The 19,265-nt window shown below is 41.0% G+C and overlaps 2 protein-coding genes across 2 annotated transcripts in view; one reads left to right on the top strand and one right to left on the bottom strand.

Moving 5' to 3' along the window:
- Positions 1 to 19,265, bottom strand: part of KATNA1 (katanin catalytic subunit A1) — a 450,967-nt gene that overhangs the window by 294,530 nt on the left and 137,172 nt on the right. The gene's annotated exons all lie outside the window — the stretch shown is intronic.
- On the top strand, positions 7,426 to 18,943 carry IYD (iodotyrosine deiodinase). Its single transcript, XM_020807121.3, has 5 exons — positions 7,426 to 8,141; positions 14,604 to 14,795; positions 15,752 to 15,911; positions 16,719 to 16,875; positions 18,528 to 18,943. The coding sequence occupies exons 1-5, from the start codon at positions 7,958 to 7,960 to the stop codon at positions 18,708 to 18,710; spliced, it is 876 nt and encodes a 291-aa protein (XP_020662780.3). The 5' UTR covers positions 7,426 to 7,957; the 3' UTR covers positions 18,711 to 18,943.

Genomic DNA, 19,265 nt, shown 5'->3' with positions numbered 1-19,265 from the left:
GAAGAAAGCAATAATGGATTAAATCCAGACTTTAATTTATTCATGAGTAACTGACATCCCATCCATTTCATAGACTTACTAAGGCTGTGATTACACTGGTAAGCAAAACTGGAGCAATTCAGCTTTCCTGCAGCTTGATTCGCAGCCTGCTTTATGCTTCTGTTCAGATTAGGAGACTAATCACATGGAGACTGCAGAAGGTTTCAGTGTCAGTGCCCACAGTGGCCCCTCCGTTTGATGTGGTTTGATCTGTGCCACAGCCCGGAGCCCCCCCTCTCTTCAATGCCACCCTCTGCCAAGCCCCAGCTCACCTTTTAAGGTTCATTGTAAAGCTGTGGGCTGTTTCGAAGTCTTCCACAATGCAAGGGAAAAGGGATATTTTCCCAGAGTTCTCCACAACGTACAAACACATATACGCATACCATGGAAACATAGTAATCTTCTGTAATTCATCAGAGTTCTTTCTATTTTATGTCAATTTTTCTTTTCTTTTCTTTTTTGGTCCCCGTAGAGGTGATCTAGGGCTGTACTAGTTTATCGATGTAGTGATACGATGATGAAGTGCTAAACTTGGTAGCTTGGTTTTTTAAAAATAACACTTTGGAGCAATTACGGAAAAACATTGCAAGAGTGGGCATTCCTGCTGTCCAAAACGTTACGCTTGGCTTAATAGGTCACCAGAATACCACTCAAAACCATGCCTGCTGTCCTTTTGATCACACAGGGGAAAGTTGCCTTGAATTATTCCAGCTTGAAAAAGGTAGAAGCCCCCCAGTGGCAGAGGGTGGGAAAACCCTCTGCATTGGGATAAAAAAGGGCCAGCCTGATTCAAATGACAGTGGTGCCTCACTAGACAATTGCCTCATGGGATGAAAAACGCGCAAGACAATTGGTTTTTGCGATCACTATGGTGCCTTGCAAGACGTTCTTTTCTATGACCGTGCTTCGCAAGACTTTTTTTTTTTTTTGAGACTGATGCATAGGGAACCTCGCAAGATGATTTTTTTACAAGACGATGATTTTTGCAGAACTAATTAAAATCATCTTGTGAGGCACCACTGTATGTCATGTGATCAGTAAAAACAACAACACCTGAATTCATCTGTTTTACACCCGCAACAAATTCTCCTTATTTGATTGTGTAGTCACAGCCTAAGTCTGAATCCAGCACATTTTTTTTTCAAATGTAAAGACGGGTTCATATAAATATATTTACGTCAAATTTATGAATTGCAGTTGTGCATGAGGTACAGGGAACAAATTATTTATAGCACCATATAAATTGCTGGAGAACTGGCAAATAATTCCAGCCAGGTTGAATAAGATCCTTAACTACAACAGATTTAAGTGCTGGAATTAGCAAGCCAGCTGACCTGATTTCCTTTGTAATGAACCAAAGCAAAGCAAAAAAGCAAAGTGTGCTACTTATATACCACCCCACAGCACTTCAAGCACTCTCTTGGCGGTTTACAAGTTAATTATGCAGGCTACACATTGCCCCCCAAAGCAAGCTGGGTACTCATTTTACTGACCTTGGAAGGATAGAAGGCTGAGTCAACTTTAAGCTGGCTACCTGGGTCGTGAGCACAGTTTTGGCTGCAGTACAACAGTTTAACCACTGAACCAATTACAGTATATTATATTTAGCTAGAATAGGTTCAAATAACCATAGCAATGTTTCAAACCATCTCTGTCAAGTGGCATAGAGGGGTGGTGACTTCACCAATCTCATTTGGGAGTAAAAAATGTAAACTTTTCATCATCTTCATCTTGCTCCCAAAGAAAAACACTTGTATAATTGAGAAAATAATTTGATTTATAATACTCGGGGTACTGTGCACTTATCTGCCATTTGGCCATGCTTCAGGGTCCTGCCAGCTGCACCAGCCCTATATAAACAGTGGGTGCCAAACTGAAGTTAATAGGTTAACCATCACAATGAACCATGTGGGCACTGGCTATGAATGGGCTATCAAATGAGTCTTATAAAATCCGTCCATAGCTGCAAAGATGTGTCTGGCTTTACATTGGAAGTATATAATGAGGTCAAAGCAAAAAGCAAAGTGTGCTGCTTATATACCGCCCCATAACACTTCAAGCACTCTCTGGGTGATTTACAAGTTAATTTTGCAGGCTACACATTGTCCCCCCCCCCCCCCCCCCCCAGTGAGCTGAGTACTCATTTTACTGACTTTGGAAGGAGAGAAGGCTGAGTCAACTTTGAGCCGCCTACCTGGGATTGAACCCCAGGTTGTGAGCACAGTTTTGGCTGCAGTACAGCGGTTTAACCACTGCACCATAAGGTCAGATGCTGGAATCCTATTGGATAGATGGTCTAACTATTAGCTGCTGCAGAAATGGATAAGAAAACAGATAAGCTGAGGAAAATTATCTTGCAGACTCAGCAAAAATCAGCATTTTAAAACTGGAACTACTTAGTCTTGCATATATCTGTTATGATGTTTGAAAATAGGGAGTTTTTTTAATCATAGAAATGCAAAGTCCTCCAATCTTTGTCAAATGTGTACTTACCCAAGTTCTGTGATATATTAAATCTGATAATTCTTATGCAGATAAATATCAGAACCTGTGTAAAAATCCTTGGTAGATAAAGAACAGAGTTTGGCATTGTTATTGTTTGAACAAAGACTCCCAGAATCTGGGGGATTATGGAAGCTGTAGTCCAAAAAAGTTTCTAAAGCTTGGGGATGAATAACCATCCAACGTGCAGAAGCATAAACTTTCCGTGCGGGGGTAGGAAGCTATGACTCTCATGTGGAGAGAAGAGATAATTCTAGGGGGCACAATATGACCTCCTTATAATGAGGAAAATTGAAGGCAGCAACAGTATTTGCATAGTAAGGGAGATGCTTACCAAAGGTAAATTGCATTTCAAATCCATTGTTATGTTCTCTTCCCTGCAACCAATCTCTTGAGAGGACCTTGATTTGAATCCATATAACAGAATTTAATTAAGTCCAGCCTGGCTCTAATAAACTGATGTATTGTGGGAACTTTGACAGGTTGAAGTGCAAGGTAACACGATTGCTTAAAATAAGTTTTAAGAGATAAGGAATTTGAAAGCATTATGAGTTTTTTTTTTCCTTTACTTAATGCTGAAAGATTAAACAACACATTACCCCAGGGGAAGTAATGTTTAAGTTATTTTACCATTAATGTTAGAGAAGGAAGCATCTTAGGGTGAGCAGATAGCCAGTAGAGCGGTTAGACTGCTGGACCACTGGGGAGACCCGGATTAAAAAATCATAGAATAGTGAAGTTGGAAGGGACCTATAAGGCCATCAACTCCAACCCCCTGCTTGATGAAGATAAGATGGGGAAGTGGGACATCCTTGGAGGGAAAGCAGGCTCTAAATGTAATAAATAAACACATAACATGTATATTTGACATAGTTTTTAATGTATTCTCGATTTTAGGACAAGTAAGTAGACTGAGGTCCACTATTGACTTGCCCAGCTTATTTAACTTTTAATTTATTCTGAACAAAGTAACTTTGTCTTTAATCAGTCATCAGACCATGGTCTGAAGGGCCGTGGCCATGGTGAGCCGAAAGCAGGCATTGATGCTGCCGCCACTACCACTAGAAAAGTAATGGCTTCTATTAGCTGGGTAGTCACATACAGATTGTATTTGTCATCAGTGTGGAAGAGATTGTCACTCTCGGATTGGCCTTCTCAGCCACACGAGACACTGTTCCAAGACCTCCATACAGAACACGTTACCATAGTCTCTCGAGAGTGAAGGATGCCTGTGTGTGTGTTTAGTCGTTTAGTCGTGTCCGACTCTTCGTGACCCCATGGACCAGAGCACGCCAGGCCCTCCTGTCTTCTACTGCCTCCCGGAGTTGTGTCAGGTTCATGTTGGTTGCTTCGCAGACACTGTCCAGCCATCTCATCCTCGGTCGTCCCCTTCTCCTCTTGCCATCACACCTTCCTAACATCAAGGTTTTTTCCAAGGACTCTTTTCTTCTCATGAGATGGCCAAAGTACTGGAGCCTCAGCTTCAGGATCTGTCCTTCAAGTGAGCATTCAGGGTTGATTTCCTTTAGAATTGATAGGTTTGTTCTCCTTGCAGTCCAGGGGATGCTCAAGAGCCTCCTCCAGCACCACAATTCAAAGGCATCAATTCTTCAGCGGTCTGCTTTCTTTATGGTCCAGCTCTCACTTCCATACATCATGACAGGAAAAACCATAGCTTTGACTATTCGGACTTTTGTTGGCAAGGTGATGTCTCTGCTTTTCAAGATGCTGTCAAGATTTGTCATCGCTTTCCTCCCAAGAAGAAGGCGCCTTTTAATTTCAGGGCTGCTGTCTCCATCTGCAGTGATCATGGAGCCCAGGAAGATAAAATTTGACACTGCCTCCATATCTTCCCCTTCTATTTCCCAGGAGGTGATGGGACCAGTGGCCATGATCTTGGTTTTTTTGATGTTGAGTTTCAGACCGTTTTTTGCACTCTCCTCTTTCACTCTCATTACAAGGTTCTTTAATTCCTCCTCACTTTCTGCCATCAGAGTGGTATCATCTGCATATCGGAGGTTGTTGATATTTCTTCCGGCAATCTTAATTCCGGCTTGGGTTTCTTCCAGTCCAGCCTTCCGCATGATGTATTCTGCATATAAGTTAAATAAGCTGGGGGACAATATACAGCCTTGCCGTACTCCTTTCCCAATTTTGAACCACTCAGTTGTTCCATGACCAGTTCTAATTGTTGCTTCCTGTCCCACATATAGGTTTCTCAGGAGATGGATAAGGTGGTCAGGCACTCCCATTTCTTTAAGAACTTGCCATAGTTTGCTGTGGTCCACACAGTCAAAGGCTTTCGCATAGTCAATGAAGCAGAAGTAGATATTTTTCTGGAACTCTTTGGCTTTCTCCATAATCCAGCGCAAGTTAGCAATTTGGTCTCGAGTTCCTCTGCCTCTTCGGAATCCAGCTTGTACTTCTGGGAGTTCTTGGTCCACATACTGCTGAAGCCTACCTTGTAGGGTTTTGAGCATAACCTTGCTAGCGTGTGAAATGAGTGCAATTGTACGGTAGTTGGAGCATTCTTTGGCACTGCCTTTCTTTGGGATTGGGATGTAGACTGATCTTTTCCAATCCTCTGGCCACTGTTGAGTTTTCCAAACTTGCTGGCATATTGAATGTAGCACCTTAACAGCATCATCTTTCAAGATTTTAAATAGTTCAACTGGAATGCCATCACCTCCACTGGCCTTGTTGTTAGCCAGGCTTTCTAAGGCCCACTTGACTTCGCTCTCCAGGATGTCTGGCTCAAGGTCAGCAACTACATTGTCTGGGTTGTCCGGGATATCAAAATCTTTCTGATATAATTCCTCTGTGTATTCTTGCCACCTCTTCTTGACGTCTTCTGCTTCTGTTAGGTCCCTCCCATTTTTGTCTTTTATCATGTTCATCTTTGCGCAAAATGTTCCTCTAATATCTCCAATTTTCCTGAACAGATCTCTGGTCTTTCCTTTTCTGTTATCTTCCTCTATTTCTTTGCATTGTTCATTTAAGAAGGCCCTCTTGTCTCTCCTTGCTATTCTTTGGAAGTCTGCATTCAAGTTTCTGTAACTTTCCCTATCTCCCTTGCATTTTGCTTCCCTTCTCCTCTCTGCTATTTCTAAGGCCTCGTTGGACAGCCACTTTGCTTTCTTGCATTTCCTTTTCTTTGGGATGGTTTTCGTTGCTGCCTCCTGGACAATGTTACGAGCCTCTATCCAAAGTTCTTCAGGCACTCTGTCCACCAGATCTAGTTCCTTAAATCTGTTCTTTACTTCCACTGTGTATTCATAAGGGATTTGGTTTAGATTATACCTGAGTGGCCCAGTGGTTTTTCCTAATCTCTTCAGTCTAAGCTTGAATTTTGCTATGAGAAGCTGATGATCAGAACCGCAGTCAGCTCCAGGTCTTGTTTTTGCTGACTGTATAGAGCTTCTCCATCTTTGGCTGCAGAGAATATAATCAATCTGATTTCGATATTGCCCATCTGGTGATTTCCATGTATCGAGTCGCCTCTTGTGTTGTTGGAAAAGAGTGTTTGTGATGACCAGCTTATTCTCTTGACAAAACTCTATTAGCCTTTGTCCTGCTTCGTTCTGAACTCCAAGGCCAAACTTCCCTGTTGTTCCTTTTATTTCTTGGCTCCCTACTTTAGCATTCCAGTCCCCTAGAATGAGAAGAACATCTTTCTTTGGTGTCAGTTCTAGAAGGTGTTGTAAATCTTCATAGAATTGTTCAGTTTCAGTCTCCTCAGCAATGCTGGTTGGTGCATAAACTTGGATTATTGTGATGTTGAATGGTCTGCCTTGGATTCGTATTGACATCATTCTATCATTTTTGAGATTGTATCCCATTACAGCTTTTCCCACTCTTTTGTTGACTATGAGGGCTACTCCATTCCTTCTACGGGATTCTTGCCCACAATAGTAGATATGATAATCATCTGAGCTGAATTCGCCCATTCCTGTCCATTTTAGTTCACTGATGCCCAGGATGTCGATGTTTATTCTTGCCATCTCCTGTTTGACCACCTCCAGCTTCCCAACGTTCAGAGATCTTACATTCCAGGTTCCTATGCAGTATTTTTCTTTGCAGCATTGGATTTTCCTTTCACTTCCAGGCACGTCCACAGCTGAGCGTCCTTTCGGCTTTGGCCCAACCACTTCATTAGCTCTGGAGCTACTTGTACTTGTCCTCCACTCTTCCTCAGTAGCATGTTGGACGCCTTCCGACCTGAGGGGCCCATCTTCCAGTGTCATATCTTTTAGCCTTTTGTTTCTGATCATGGGGCATTCTTGGCAAAGATACTGGAGTGGCTTGCCATTTCCTACTCCAGGTGGATTGCGTTTAGTCGGAACTCTCCACTATGTCCTGTCCGTCTTGGGTGTCCCTGCACAGCATAGCCCATAGCTTCTCTGAGTTACTCAAGCCCCTTCGCCACGACAAGGCAGCAATCCATGAAGGAGATGCCTACACACATACATCAGACGTGATTAGGTAAAGTCCTATAAATACACAATGCCTATAATTGTTTCCACAATTAAACAAGTAAGAGTGCAATCAGATGATGGGGAAAGTTTTCTTTGCTGGGAGTAATCTCTCTTAAACCTACCCTTCTTTCCTTAGAGGTGTTGCTCCAAAAAAGAGCAGCCTTGCTGCTGGACCACAAAGGCCCAGCTTGGGCACAAATCAGAAGTGGGATGGTTGGCAATCTTACATACATTGTGCAATCGATGAGAAAGAGTTTCCACTAACCATGCTACAAGAGGTCCAAAATGTGAGCTATTTCCATGTCCCATTGCACCCTAAGTCTCCTTGATTAGGATGGGATTTGACATCTTTCAAAGAGCTATGGAGGCTTTGCTCACTCTTAGGAGCCTTCACTGGAGACTGACTTCCATGAGTAATCTCAGAGTTCAGAGAAGGTGTTTTTTTAAAGGTCTATAACACCCAGATTCCTCAGCCAGCATGGCCAGTGTCCATTCAGTCTGGAGGAGTCTAGAAGCTCAAAAAGCAAACAAAGCTCTGAATACTGGTTACCATCAGTGTAGGTAACTCATTGTGACTTGTTTACAGCATTTACATTTTTGATACCTTAACATTTTCCAGAACACACTCTAGGGCCGAATCGGATTGCACAAAGCTTTGGACAACTCAGGAGTGAAATAAACAGACCGGGGCTTTGGAAGGGATCCAGAAATTGCTGGAGGTTGAAGAGCAAGTGCTCTCCAATCTCTGACTGTTTCCAGCTTGCCAGAACTGAGAATTGAACATTGCCCCTGTTTAAAAAGGGGGAAAAAATCTATGTGCTGTTTGATTGCTTCTGCACTTATCATTCTTGGTCTCACGGAAACTCTACTTACTGTAGAGAGGGGAGCATTTGCTTTTCAGGTTGTGTGTGGTACATTACTGCACTCAAACCTGCTTGAAAATGGCATCTGCCTTCCTAACACCAGTCTTCATGGCAATCATTTGTGTCTTGATTGGAATAATAGTGAAAGGCAGCAGGGAAAGGACGAAGAAAGTGCAAAGCAAAATGAACAAGAAGACAGAGTCCCGCCCTTGGGTGGATGAAGATTTAAAAGACAGCACTGAACTTCACGTAGAGGAAGAAGGTATGCGAAATCGGAGACAGGGGTTCAGCCTTTTTAAGGCCGGTGTTCTTCTAATTAGACAAAAACAGAAGAAGGGTGAGCCTTTCCACCAGCAATGGGTGATTCATGGTTTGGATATCACTGAGAGCTCTTAAGCAAGGGTTGAGGAAAGGCGTGAATATTACTGGTAGTGTGCACTTGAATTGAAGGGTTAGATTTCAGGGGGTCCACAAGAGGAGAAAACCAAAATGGCGAGGGCAGTTCCTCTGATGTGGATGGGGGAATTTACCTAATCTAGTTTTCTCCATGTGGTAATAGGTTGACAGACAGCCCCTGCCCCAACATGGTAATGATACAGGCTAAAGCAAAGCAGAATTGGAGTAGCATTCTAGATGAATGCTTATTACTTTCTGTGCAGCACTGATTAATATAACTATCCTGCACATGTCTACTGAGAAGCAAGTTCCATATTCAGTGGATGTGAAATTGCAGACTAAACCAGATTAAAGAGATACAGTATATTGTTCAGTGGTGTGCAAATAGTTTCCATGTCCAAGTGCAATTTTTGTTTACATCTCTACTTAACCGGAATGGGACTTTATTTTTCTTATGAAGGATCACATAGTGTCGGCAATCATCTCTTGAAAATATCAGTAAAATGGTCTAACATAGATTAGGAGTATTCTTGGAGGAGGCCATGCTATTCCATGGGGTATAGCTGTAAAAATAGATTTAAACATTTTGAAAATAGTCATGAATATATCCTTATTCCTTTCAAGCAAACATATATACAAACAAATTTTTAAACTAGGGAAAGTATCAAATATTTACAAAATGTCTATTTCTAATATTCTACTGTATAAATTCAACGTTTTCCTTCTATGCCTCCATTTATTTTTCCTCTTGTCAGTCTATTGAATGAAATAATCCAAAATTTAAAGCAAGCAAACAAACAAGCACAGATTGTACTAGCCCACAGTTTTCAGAGGGGCAGTGCTTTGCTAAAAGAATTCATGGAAGAATTTTCCTCTTATATGCTCCTTTCTATTAAACAAAATAGCCTCACAAACACATATCTATGTGTCTTTCACCATTGCCCGTTTGCCCACTCATTTTGCTTTTTATTAACAAATTATTAATTTCTTTTTGTGCTAAGCTTGATTAAAGTCCAGGATCTCTGCCAATTGTGCACTTTTTATCTCACAGAAATGAAAATGGCGATGCTAGTACCTCTCTGGGAGAATAGTATTTAATTATTCCCATGACTGCAATTCTGAGTCCTCAACATAAAATAACAATACTTTGCAGCACTGATACAGTGCAGCATAAGGGCTGATACATACACCCAACTTACTGATGACTGCCACTGTTTCATTCTCTGTGTCCTTGACAGCTGCCTGTTCATGGTAAACAGGTTGTCTGAGTTATCTGAAACAAGGGAGTTTCACAAGCCTTTGTGTCAGTCTGAGTTGCAATGTATACCACTAGGTTAAATCCAGCCTCTTTTCTTCCAGTGGGAGCCTTCTCATGGCAGAGTTGCACACAAAATGCACCTGTGGGGAGGTGATTATCCCTCTAAGTTTATCCATACAACTTTCTGGTGCAAGGAAAGGAAAGCACGGCTTTGCCTTGAGCTCTCTACCCTTTGGAACCTTTTGGTAACGTCACCAGGAAAGGCTCACTGGAGCCTGGCATCAAAGATTGTGCTGGCCCCAGGATATAAGGAGGAGCCTTTGGGCAAAAATTATCCTAACTGGTCTGTTAAATTCAAAATGCAAGGTTTTGTAAACCAAGAATTCTGTCATCCTATCTTTCATCATCCTGGGTGTTCCATGTAATTTGACCATGACATATTGGTTGTTCCACTACCGTGGCCCCTCTCCTATTTCAGTACATGACCAGCTTTGCTGTTGTCTGGATCCAACTGTACTGAGAACCTCAGTCCCAGTTTATTTTATCTACCCTTCCTCCAGTAAGCTTGGGCTGGCCTATGTTGCTTCCTGCTTTATTGCAACAGCCTTGAGAGGTAGCATAGACAGACCAAATGACTGAGCCCAGGAAGCTTTGTGGATAAAACACAATGTCAGTATGAACTGAAGTATCCCTGGTCTAAGTTGAGTGTTCCAATGCCTGTACTGCACTATTCTTTCAATATGAGTTCACCTAATTCTGTGTAAGATTCTGGAAATGAAGCTATATAATTCATTTGCAGAATGAATCTTATAGCTTGCGATTGTGCTCCGGAAGCACCCTCACTGACAAAAATCATCAGACCAAGATAGCACAGTATATTAAGTCTGGTACAGCACAAGAAAAAGAAATCAAACTTCAGTTTTTCCACTAAGATGCTTACGTGACCTGGTAAATAACATACCTCTGATTAAACCATCCATTATGTTCAGTCAACTGAACTGCTTGGATAGATTCACTAGAGTCACTTAGGATTGAGTTAGATTGAAGACTGGGGAAAGTTACAGTTGCTACAAAACAGCTTTTGACATTTTTTTTTGTCATTCCTTAACTCCGTCATGCATAGATCAGTAGTTTGCTAAGTGGAAAAGGCACACTATTGTTTTAGTGTCATGTGTGGCACTACTGCAGGCCACTCCCCACCATTGTTTCTAACCTATTTACATATTCGAGCAACAATATAGGGGTGATCAGATTCAAAAGGGGTTGCCACCAAAGGCCTCTCAAAATAGAGTCTACAGAAGCCTCTTGAAATTAGGGAGGGAGGGAAATTAGGTGTAGCTCCATCAGGAGATGATTCCAGAGAGTTGGTGCCACTGCTGAGGAAGCCTGACTTCTTGTTGAAGTTTTCTGGGCCTCCTTCTGCATTGCCTGGGAAGATCTGGTGGCATGACCTTGGGGAGAGAGGCTCTAACAAGTAACAGGACCCTATGAAGTTCTTTGTTGGTAAGTATCAAACTTACCTACGAAGCCCTTTGAACTATGGAATTAAAGAAACATGGACACACTGAGTGCCTGCTCACTAAAGGTATGCATCAGATCACTGGAGTCCATGGTTAAAATAAATGTTTGCCTTGCTGAGTTACTTTAAAGCTCTTAACTGTAGCTAGCTACTTAATTACCCTAAATGAGGCAAATATTTTCCCCTAGTCTTTTTCCAAATGAACTTTTTCCAAATGAACCTAGGGGTTTCTAGGAAGGTGCTGACCTTTTCATTCTTCCTTTTCAACTTGTAATTACTACTACAGTATATTGCAAGCATGGCTTAAGGTATGAGCAAGGGGGACTCCTCACTCCAAATTTTGGGGGCTTTCTGTCTTCCCTGGCCAGACCAAGAGCCATCTACTGTATGTCTTTGTTATTCTCAGTAACCAGATACATGTCAGACAAGATTATACTTAACCTACGTTGCACAACGGTTCTGCAACTGGGTATTCTTCATGATTTCTAGAGATTATGGGTACTGCAGTTTAATACTTCTGGAGGATGCCAAGCTGGGGAAGGCTGGTGTGTATTTGGGACCATTGCTCTCATGTTGGTCCCATTGATTATTTCAATCAATTGCCTCCAAATGCACCTTGTTTCCAGGAAATGTGATCCAGGTAATCAAAGGAGGAAATTTGTCCAACTTGAATTGATGCTGTAGTTATGTTCTTTTCTGGAGAAGGCAGATTTGCCGTAAGCATTAATTACACCCACATCAAAGTACTGCAACACTAAAACTAATCAAAAAGGACCCAAGAATTGCCTTGCTGGATCAGACTTAAGGTCCATGTAGTTCAGTATTCTGTTTCCAAGAGTGGGCAATGGCATGCCTCTAAGCACTCAGAAGTAGGTCTTGAAGATAGTCCTCTCCATCTATAGTTGTTTGACTTCTTCAGAGGTTTTGTGATGGCTTCATTATACAACTTAGTCACCAGGTGGCACTGAACTTAGTATCTATCTGGAAGCAGATTCCATTTTTGTCTTGTTCTTGTTGGGGAGGAATAGCTGGGTTGGAGCACCCATTCTTGGTCCAGGAATTTAAATCTCCACTGTACTTCCTGGGAGAGGGTCCAGGTGGGATCACCCAGTGTGTGTGTGTAGTTGATGGGAGTTACAAGTCCTGCCACCTGTGTGGCCTTGGGCAAGCCACATTATCCCAGAGCACCATCAGAAGGAGGATATGGTAAACCATTTTTGAGTACTTTATAATTAGAAAATCCCAAGAGGATAATTCTAGGTGAGAATTGACTCAATGATACAAAATGATTTTATCATGCTGGAGAAAGACAATAATGTTTCTCTCCAATGGTATATCCCCTCACTCTTCCATGGCAGAGGCACATGGGTTCTGTCCATGGGAGATTGCATTAAGTCATCATATTCTTCAAGACAATTGTCCAAAACTGTTCTTCCGTTATGAAAAATAATGGCCATAATAATCCTAGGATTGTGTGCCTGAATCTTATGCATGACTGCTCCTCACTGACTTAAGCTTAAGAACAGTTAGGGTAGTAATCCTATGTACTTTTCTGGGAGTAAACATGATTAAATTCAATGTCACTTCCATGTAAACATGCATAAGATCAACCCATAATTATCTTGAATAACACTTAGAGATCTTTGCATTATTTCATTAACTAGACTCTGATCTTTTAGGCTAATTAAAGGCAGCTACTAGTAGTGAATAATGAATATTTTACATCTTACATGCCACTCCTTTTCACACTATTGCCTTTTAAATAGCTTACACATTAGTAAAGATCTCTCCCAAATATACTGGTTTTACAATAGCACTGGAAAGTGTTGACAAAGGCAGCTGTCATTGATTTTATAAAAAGCCAAGGTCAAAATTCAGACCTTCTTGCTCCAAATAGCTTTATGAGAAACAAAACCCATAACATGCATCTTCTCTTGTCTTCAACTGGGATCCCAGTTAGTCAACACAGCACATAATCAGTGGTCCTTTCACACATTTACATATCTCTACTAAATCTCAATGATCTGACAGTGATCTACACAGGGTGGGACCAACCATATCTTAATAAAAAAGAGAGGCTCCTTTCATCATGCACTTTGGTACCGTATGTAAGGAGAGAACACAGCATAGGGTTGCTCATGCCCTTTACAGATAAAGGGTTCATTTTAAGTAAATAAAGAAACAAATAAAATGGAAGAAAGCAACTGGAAACTCCCTACGCAGAACCAGAGAAGCATAGCTCTCCCCTGAAACTTCAGTCAGCTCTCTGAGACCTGGAAGTTCTAAGCAAGCCATCCATCCGTCTATCCAACCCATCCAACCCATCCACCTACCCATCCATCTAAAGTCAATTTCAACTGAATTTCAATGGTGTAAATGCTTGAGCTAACAGGAACATCTTGATTTGGCACTACAGAAAGCATGCAAAATTGGCGCCAATCGTATCTCCCCTGGAGGGCATTCCAAAGTTGGTGTGCCTTCACAAAGAAGGCTGTTTTGTAAATGCAGAGGCCCTTCCAATGATGGTATTTGGAGAACAGCATTTTCTGAAAATCCTGCAGCACAAGTAGTGTAATATCTTTCATCTAAAGTGTTCTGATCTATGTAAGTCTCATGAAAACTGCAGTATCTCAAGTAACCAAGTTACTGAGCCAGTATCTCAAGTAACTGAGGAAAAAACACCATGTAGCTGTGGGTGGGGGACTTGTTTTCAAAGCCCATGTTCAATACACTTGTTCTTTCTCTGTAGGCTCTGCAAAAATTGTTCTGTCAGGTACAGGAACTTAAGTAACAACTTTATATTAAATCAAAGCATTGCAATCTCTGACTTTGTTAAGTTTGCATTAGAGGTGAGGAACCTGCAGTCCTCCAACAGAGCTCAGACTCCAGTGCCCATCAGCTCCAGCCAACAGTGGTGACACTCAAGGATTACGAACTCAAGGAAGGTGAACTCTTACATGTTTCGGAGGGCCAGCTCACAACATCTCTCCAGGGTTTCAGACTTCTCCCCACAAGCTTTTTATGGCAATACCAGGGACTGAATTCAGGCCTTCTAAATTGTAGTATACTGTCCAGTATAGGTGGGAGGGTAATAATAATTTATTTTTTATTATAGTCTTAGTAAAGGAAACTGTTAGAGTTTTGTTTGTTAAACAACAGGATATGATGGTTAAGGGTTAGATCATACATTACACTTAATAGATAGGAAAAGTGCTTTCTCAAGCTCTGAAAGATGTCTGTTTGCAATGGCATCTGCTCTTCCTCAACTCGCTATCTTGCATTTAGTATGTTTTGCTTTGTAATTGGGTTTTTGAATGTTAAAAATAGCATAATTTGCAATTCTGATCACTTTTTCCAAGGAAATCCCACTGTGGGAGGGGAAATGGGTTAATCCAAACTAGGCATAAAGCATTCCCCTTTATGCCTAATTTCACCCTAACTTTGTCATAACCTGGGAACTGCCTTTCAAGTGACCAACATTTCTACTGACGTTTTTTACACTGATGTGTATCAGATGTATTTTTTAAAAATTCCCCCCCTTCCCCCCACAGATGGTGGTGAATGGCAAGGAATAGACAACGATATTGCCCATGTCCCATTTTCAACTGAGCGCTACTCTGAAGAAGATATGGTGAAAAGATCAAAGGATTTTTATGAGCTTCTCAACAAGAGGCGATCTGTCCGGTTTATAAGCAACAATCCGGTTCCAAGGGAGGTCATTGACAATGTGATTAGAACAGCAGGTACCACCCTTGCATGAGTGGCTTCGTTGTGAATGACAACCTTTGGGCAGTCATTCTGACATCACATGAGCTTCTCCTGCTAATGCACCGTTAAAATGTTGTTAAACTATGCCTGCCATAGGAGTCAGTAATGCTGAGGAAGGAGAGGAGGAGCCAACAATTTGTAATATAACCCATAATTGGTTCTGGGGTGTTCCTCAAAGAGTCCTCTCCCAATGCTTGAGACCACTTTCTTAAATCTGGTTTGCCTCCCTCATGGGTTGGACTACAACTCTCATAATTTCAAGTCAAAGAATGACCATAAAGACATCAGGCTGGGGAAGACTTGTGTAAGGAACAACATGCATATATATTACACTGGCAGTGTGGGAGATTTTGCATTATACTGGTGATAATGCAACACTTCATAAGAAGCCCCAAAGCCCCAAAACTGGGGTGGTGCTGGAGTTTGAGTTATTGCAAACTCCTTCCGTATGGTTCAAGGTGTCTCACATTATTTGGATGGCAAGGGAAGGAACTAAGGCTGCTCCCATACAGTTTATCACATGAAAGGGGCCTCCATGACAACATGATTAGAATTTGTTGCAAAGATTCATCTGAGAGTTCAACCAAGATGAATGTTCTGTCATACTGAATAATGAATGATACACATGTATGTTCATTAGCCATATCGTGCATGCAGGGCAAGACATGCAGATAATGGATGTATAGTACACACCGAGTCTTATAGTATACCAATATCAGATCGATGACTGAAGATGTATAGTTGCTACACATTGTTATTCAGTAGAACAGCAGCTGCTCCTTTCTGTAGTATTCACAGCACATTAAAAATATTCCTGGAGGTTGAGGACAAAGCTGAGATCTCACAGGTTTCCAAAGTGCAACACTCCTTTTTAAAAGAGTCTGTGCAGCTGTTTTCTTTAATATGAGCATTTATTTTTATTTGGTTAAAGGCACATCTCCCAGTGGGGCACATACTGAACCTTGGACCTTTGTAGTGGTGCAAGATGTGGAAACAAAGCATAAAATCCGAGATATCATTGAAGAGGAGGAAGAAATAAACTACAAGAAAAGAATGGGAGACAGATGGGTTAATGATCTGAAAAGACTGAGGTACCATTAATGCTGGCTGCTCCAACTTATGCTTTTAAAAATTGTAATATTATGGTGTCTGGTCTAGGACCAAACTGTATCAGAGCTACCTGTCACAGGATATTATAAATATATCCTCTTACCTTTCTGTCTATCAAGACAGCTTAGGCCCAGGCTAACTGAAGGACCGTTATCACTAAGTCTTCTCAGTGTTTAAGATTATCAGAGGAGGCTTGATGGGATCCCAAGAGAGGCCACCTCTGTGGCAGCTCCCAGGGGACAGAATGCTCTCCCTCAGGCTGGCCCTTTTATCCTTCGTCTGGCAACTGAAGACCTTTTTAAAAGTTAAGATAGTTTTTAATGTTGATTTGCTTTTGCTTATTCAATTTTATTTTAACCAGCATGCAGTTTGATTTTTTTCTTAATGTTTAACTCGTTATGTTTTTTATTCAATTCTCTTTTAATATTGTGAGCTACCCTGGGTCCCCTTATTGGGAGAAAGGCGGCTTTTAAATAAAACAAACAAGACTCCTGATGGCAGCCCTTGATAGTCTACAACAATAACAACAGAGAAGCAAAATATTACCTGCGTGCATGCACATTTGATACTGACTACACACTCAGAGCATCGGCCTCACTAGAAGCCTGACAGCTTTTTGCAGAATGTTTCGAATGATTTCAAGCTTCTCCTCCTCCTTCTCCTTCTCCTTCTCCTTCTTCTTGAGCTGATGGATTGCTAACATATATTTTCAGGGCTTTTACAGCCAATGCAAATATCCTATGTGAGAGAACAGGTTGAATAACTTGTATACAATAATACTTCCCTAGGACTAACTGGGTGAAAGAATACTTGGATACAGCTCCCTACCTGATCCTTATTTTCAAGCAGGTGTATGGAATGCTTCCAGATGGAAAAAAGAAAACTCACTACTACAATGAAATTAGTGTTTCTATTGCCTGTGGCATTCTACTCGCTGCACTACAGGTATGCTTGCAATTTGGGCAAGAGTAAGATCAGAATGAAGCATAATAAATGGTGGAATTCTAGATAGCAGCATCTACATAATTGGCACAAGCTTTCACCTCACTGTAAATTGTCTCCAGGGCCACACTGGCTGTAGCGGACAAGGTAATAAGTATCTTTCCAAGGATGCTAGGGCACAATTGTAATGGCTCATGGATTAGAGCAGGGGTGTGCCTCATCCAACAATTTCAAGGGTCCTCCCTCTGCTCTGCCTATGGATGCTATTTCAGCTACTCTATTTCAGCCTATTCTGCCTATTTCAGCTATTTTACAGAGTCCACTGTATAGGTCCACAACAGTAGTTCAGGCTTAGTCTGTCTAACTCAAGGGTTGACCGAAGATTACTGGATGCCTGTGGCGGAACAGAAGTCATATATTTTCAGGGTTTTTATGGCTCTCATTTCTCCTCATTCAAAGTGACTAGCAAGCAAAGCCAGCCAAGCTTTATATTGACATATAAGAAAGGAAATATCACAAACACACTTCCCCATTCCTGGCAATTAAATACCTACAGTTTGCTATCTGAGGAAACTGCCTATCTCTGCCTAATGGCAGGGTGCTTCTTCACCAGGTCCACTTCTATGTGTACAACTAGCCTTGTGCAAGCAGCTGCATTATTTGACAACTTATCTGGTTGCACAACCAACTGCATGACTGGATGCACCAAGTGTTATACAACAAGTGTTATACAACAGATATCTTACCAAATAATGCAGCCACTTCTGTGGAAATTCCCAACAGGAATATTGTTAGGAACTCTTTTTATTAACTACATAAAATATATTATCCATAGAAATAGAGCATACATTAGTTAAGAGCCAGTGCAGTGTAGTGAATAGAGTGTTGGACTAGGACTCATGAGAAATGGGTTCAAATCCCCACTGGCCATGACACTCACTGGGGGTCACAATGTTAAACTACTCCTTGAACAACTCACATACCTCAAAAAACATATAAAGGAATATGTTAGAAGAGACTTGAGACATAATAACAGGTTAGTTAAGTGTAGAATAGCTGAAATGTAAGCATAATCAACACCTTGAGAAACCAAAAATGAATGATATTCCATTACTTATTTCATCTAATTTCAACAGAAGATTTCACAGTGGACATACAACCTTGCCATATCACTGATTTTCAGCCAAAAAATTTCAAACAAGCAGTTAAAACAAGCTGTCCAATCACAAGTAATAACTGGGTATAAACAGGAGAGCTGTGGAGGTTAATTGCTCTTATGGTGTAAATTTAGGCTAAATAGTGTACATTGTATTCTTTATGTTAATGTTTCTATTGTAGACTTTGAGATAAAATCATTTGCTAGGCCCAACTAAAGAAGACTCCTTAAATGAATGATTACATTGATATGTACATTGGTCACATTGGCTCTATGGATCTGCTCTAGATGGGACTAACAACTGGATGCTTTCCTATGTAAATATATAGTGATATGGATAAATATGTATATATTTTGCATATCGTAATAATAATATTGTACTTTATAAGTCTGATAGAAACTAGACACCTGTTGACAACTAGGCAGTTTAGAGAGTACAGGTAAGTGGAATGAAGAATACCAGCTACAGTATTCTAATATTTCTCTCTTTTTGTTTCAGAATGTGGGGCTGGTGACTGTTACTTCTACTCCCCTGAATTGTGGTCCACGCCTCCGTGTGTTGCTTGGACGCCCAGCAAATGAAAAGCTACTCTTGCTTTTGCCAGTTGGATACCCCAATGAGGATGCTACTGTGCCAGACTTGACTCGAAAGCCACTGGAAGATATTATGGTGGTTATATAAACACAGATCAGTTGGGAAGACACCATTCCATGTATTGCTGTTGAGCACGGTCTACAGGATGCATTATCCTAGGCTCATGGTTTAATTTTAGAAATATTAGTTACACATTGCCAATGATTTCCAACAAAAAGATCTTATTTTTGTGGGTAGGTCGGATGGTTGTTCTGACAAGGCAACTCACATTGGGAAAACAAAGTAAAGTACAATAAAAACTAAAACACAATAAAATAAAACAGTGGTGTGAAAATAGTTTGTTGATGGGAAATAGAGCTGTACTGGAGTTCAGTACTGAATGGAGTTGCACTGGATATTTTCACCAAATAATATAAATGATCAATGAAGCTCATGGATCTTAATCATCATCATTTAATATTTATATAGCACTTCCTAGTTGCCAAAAGCAAGGATTTCAGTACTCTTTGTGATAACTCTATAGGATAGGTAAGTAGTAGTAGTATAGTCTGGTTGCAGATGTTGGGAGAGGGAGCTGAGAGACAATGGCTTGCTCAAGGTCCTCTATGAAATGTATATTCACTTCTTACCATTTGATCCTAC

This window comes from Pogona vitticeps, chromosome 1 (assembly GCF_051106095.1).
Source record: "Pogona vitticeps strain Pit_001003342236 chromosome 1, PviZW2.1, whole genome shotgun sequence".
In the NCBI taxonomy this organism is placed as follows: Eukaryota; Metazoa; Chordata; class Lepidosauria; order Squamata; family Agamidae; genus Pogona; species Pogona vitticeps.
The sequence above is the reverse complement of the archived record's forward strand: the minus strand, read 5'-3'. Positions and strand labels throughout refer to the sequence as shown.